Source organism: Hylaeus anthracinus, unplaced genomic scaffold (genome assembly GCF_026225885.1).
Source record: "Hylaeus anthracinus isolate JK02 unplaced genomic scaffold, UHH_iyHylAnth1.0_haploid 11997, whole genome shotgun sequence".
Classification (NCBI taxonomy): Eukaryota; Metazoa; Arthropoda; class Insecta; order Hymenoptera; family Colletidae; genus Hylaeus; species Hylaeus anthracinus.
In genome coordinates, this window is record NW_026534344.1 from 12,543,488 (window position 1) to 12,546,611 (window position 3,124).

General features: G+C 39.6%; 1 protein-coding gene across 1 annotated transcript in view; it reads right to left on the reverse strand.

The window, feature by feature from the left end:
* Positions 1-3,124, reverse strand: part of LOC128889199 (uncharacterized) — a 423,312-nt gene that overhangs the window by 9,389 nt on the left and 410,799 nt on the right. The window contains exon 10 of the mRNA XM_054146613.1: positions 1,981-2,183. Within this exon, the coding sequence (XP_054002588.1) occupies positions 1,981-2,183 (203 nt within the window). The remainder of the gene's footprint in view (positions 1-1,980; positions 2,184-3,124) is intronic.

Consider the following 3,124-nt stretch of genomic DNA (forward strand, 5'->3'; position numbering starts at 1 on the left):
ACACACACACACACACACACACACACACACACACACACACACACACAGAGGGGCATTATGCACGCGGTTGTCCAGTAAATAACGCCTCGAGAAGTGGAACAATTCCAGAATAGAATTTTTTTTTCATGAAAGCTGCCCAGCTTTTGCCACGGTTTCATTTAGGCCGTGCAATCGCACGCGTTTAATGAGTTTGCCGAATAAAAGGCACCCTCTAGTGGGTCATCGCGATGATTAATCACGTCCTGGACGTAAAATGTTCACGTTGAAACAGTCCCATGAATAGAGAATCTGAGAATATCTCTGAGGAAATGATCAGAATGGTGATCAAGGAACGGTTTCGATTTCGATGTTTTAGTTTAAATCTTGGTGGGAAATGGTGAAAGTTAGTGAAATTGTTATATAGGAGTTCGAAAGATGTTATTTTTCATAAAGAAGGTGATGAGAATGCTATTGGTATCATCGATTAATAGATCCCACGTGAAAGACAGTATTTCTAAGTAGTACAGGACGTGCTTAGTTAGATATCGGTCTATGGAGATTCTCATATTTCACACTTAAATATTCCTATTTCAAGCACCTCAACGAACTCATATTTACTCGTACCTTCAAGCACGCAACAATGTTCCCGGCGAATTTTAACGGAAAAGTCGATTCTATAAAGCATTTCGCGTCCTTTTCTCTGCGCCTCCTCTCTTCCCACTCTCTCGCGCTCCTTCTTTTCAGCAACTTCTAGCCAAGCAACGGGGAAACAACTTTTGCTATTACAAGTTTAATAAGTTTACACGTAGAAGCGCAGGGAAGGGGGGTTTTTCGCGCGCAGTAACGCGAAGGAAATGGCATGGCACATTCGTCGTCGTGATAAATACGCTCGACAAAAAGGATGGAAAGGTCGGGGTGCGAGCTTCCATCCCGTCGACGTATCGCCTGTGCAGGAACAAAATTATCGGGGCTTCAAACGAGAATCCAACGGCAAAAAGTTTCGCCTCGGTGTGCTCAATAGAAAATCGTCGATCGGCGTTTCAATGCGACTCGGGGAATTTGCCTGCGCGTCTGGTGAACTTAAATTACTTTATAATTATTCTTCCGCTCGTGGTCTTTATCCGGCCCTTCTTTGAAGTTTCGCGGGGAAATACGAATTTATGAGGAGCTTTTAATGAAACTGAAAACTGAGAAACACGATGGAAAACCGAGAATATAATTTATCTGTGGGTGCTCTAGGGGGGGAATTCTTCAAACTACTCGGGCACGAGGTTTAATTATATTTTCTACTTCGAGGTGGGCTGACTTTTAATTTATACTTGGAAAGTATCGACTGAGGGATTACATTCGTAGTAAATTCAGGCATGGGAAGGTTTTATTTAAACTTGGTATGTAGACAAATCTGAGGTTTCATTTTCGTTCCGGAATATTCTGTTTTTCAATTACTTAGAATTCTACAAATTGATGTTACGTTAAGATGATCCAAGTGTGAAATTGAAACGTTTGGTAGAAATATTAAAATAGGACTTAATTTATTATTATTAGGCTTTTGTGAATGTTAAATTATTCTGATTAAAACTACTGTACTTCTTTTAACTGATCACTTTTTGTTATTAAGGAAAATCGTCAAATTACTCTTACAAATATAAATATAAGGTAAGATGTTTGAATTATATAAACGTCTACTTACATTTCATATTTACTTTAATCACCTCGTTTATCGTAAATACCAAATTCGTTACTTGCAGCAAACGCGTATTGAAGAAGTGACAGAAACGTTCCGTGAAACTCTCTATGGATGTCTAACTTTGATACAGCCATGGAAAGAAACGGTAGAAGGAAAGGTTAATAAAAAGTGCTTGTCAATTTCGCCCCGACGTGGGTCGTAATTATTTAGAGCGCGAAAGCGGGGCTGAATCTCTCCAATTTTTATCAAACTTGAAATATCTTCGAGTGCCTTAAATGATTAATGCGAGTGGAAGTTCTTTTTTTTCAACTCACTTGTTGCTGCATCCTTCGTTCAGGAAGTAGAGATCCTTGACCAGCAAGCTGAAGAAGGGTACGACGATTCTCTGTCGCTCGTCCGTAGCGCCGGCGCTACGCCACATTGCTGCCTTCAGGGTGCTGCGATAACTGCTGAAATTGCTGCTCGGGTCCATTTGATGCTCCAGGATCGAGAATTTCGCCAGCTGCACCTTCGACCACTGTAACAGAAAACAGTTTTACAGACGTTAGTAAAAGATATGTTTATTAATTCTACCGAAAATGGGGTGGACGATGTTTATATGTAATATATTTCAGAAGGGTGTTTCTCTTTTCTAGCAACGATGGCAAGGATATCGACAGCTTGTTGAAAATGTTTCAAAATGAAAAAAGTAGGTCTTGAAGTTACAAGGTATGCTATTATATACACTGGTACCTAAAAGTATATAATATCAAGCATGAAATGTAAATTAACCAACTATTTATATTACAGGAAATATTCAAAATTGAAAATATCTACTAAATTCTTAGTACATAAAATGTCCTTTCAATTCATATTCCACTGCTCTCCATCGAAGTATCAATTAAAAAGCTATTTTCCTGACTGTTCTTTCAATAAAATTTGCGATAGAAAAATAATTATTAGGTACTGGAAGCTATCTGTAGAATTCTAAGAAAGTCTGAGAGGGTTAAGGACGATGAGAGCCAAAAGAACAAAAGAAGTAAATAATAAATCAAGACAAAGGACCCATTAAAGCAAAACCCACGACAGAAAATGAGATAGAATCGAAAGGGTTCAAAGAGGATTGGAGGGTCGTTCGCGAAGAAATCGAGCAAAGGCGCAGAGGCCAGGGAATTAGAGAGAGACACAATGTCTCGAAACGAGAAAGAACAGGTTAGCGAAAACGGCGCAGGGTCAGAAAGCGAAGGTAACTTATCTGGCCGTGCAAACGGCGGATAGAATTCGATACATCGGAATGGAGGAGAAGGGTATCGAGTGAAGGCAATGGAATCGGTTCGATTGCATTGTATCCAGAGGGGCGAGTCAGATGCACTTATTGTGTGTCGTGAACACGTCTCTTTCGAGTTCCTCTTCGTTTTACTCCAATATATATATATTCCTTTGCACGCGCCTTTTAACACGATCTAGTATATACATAGT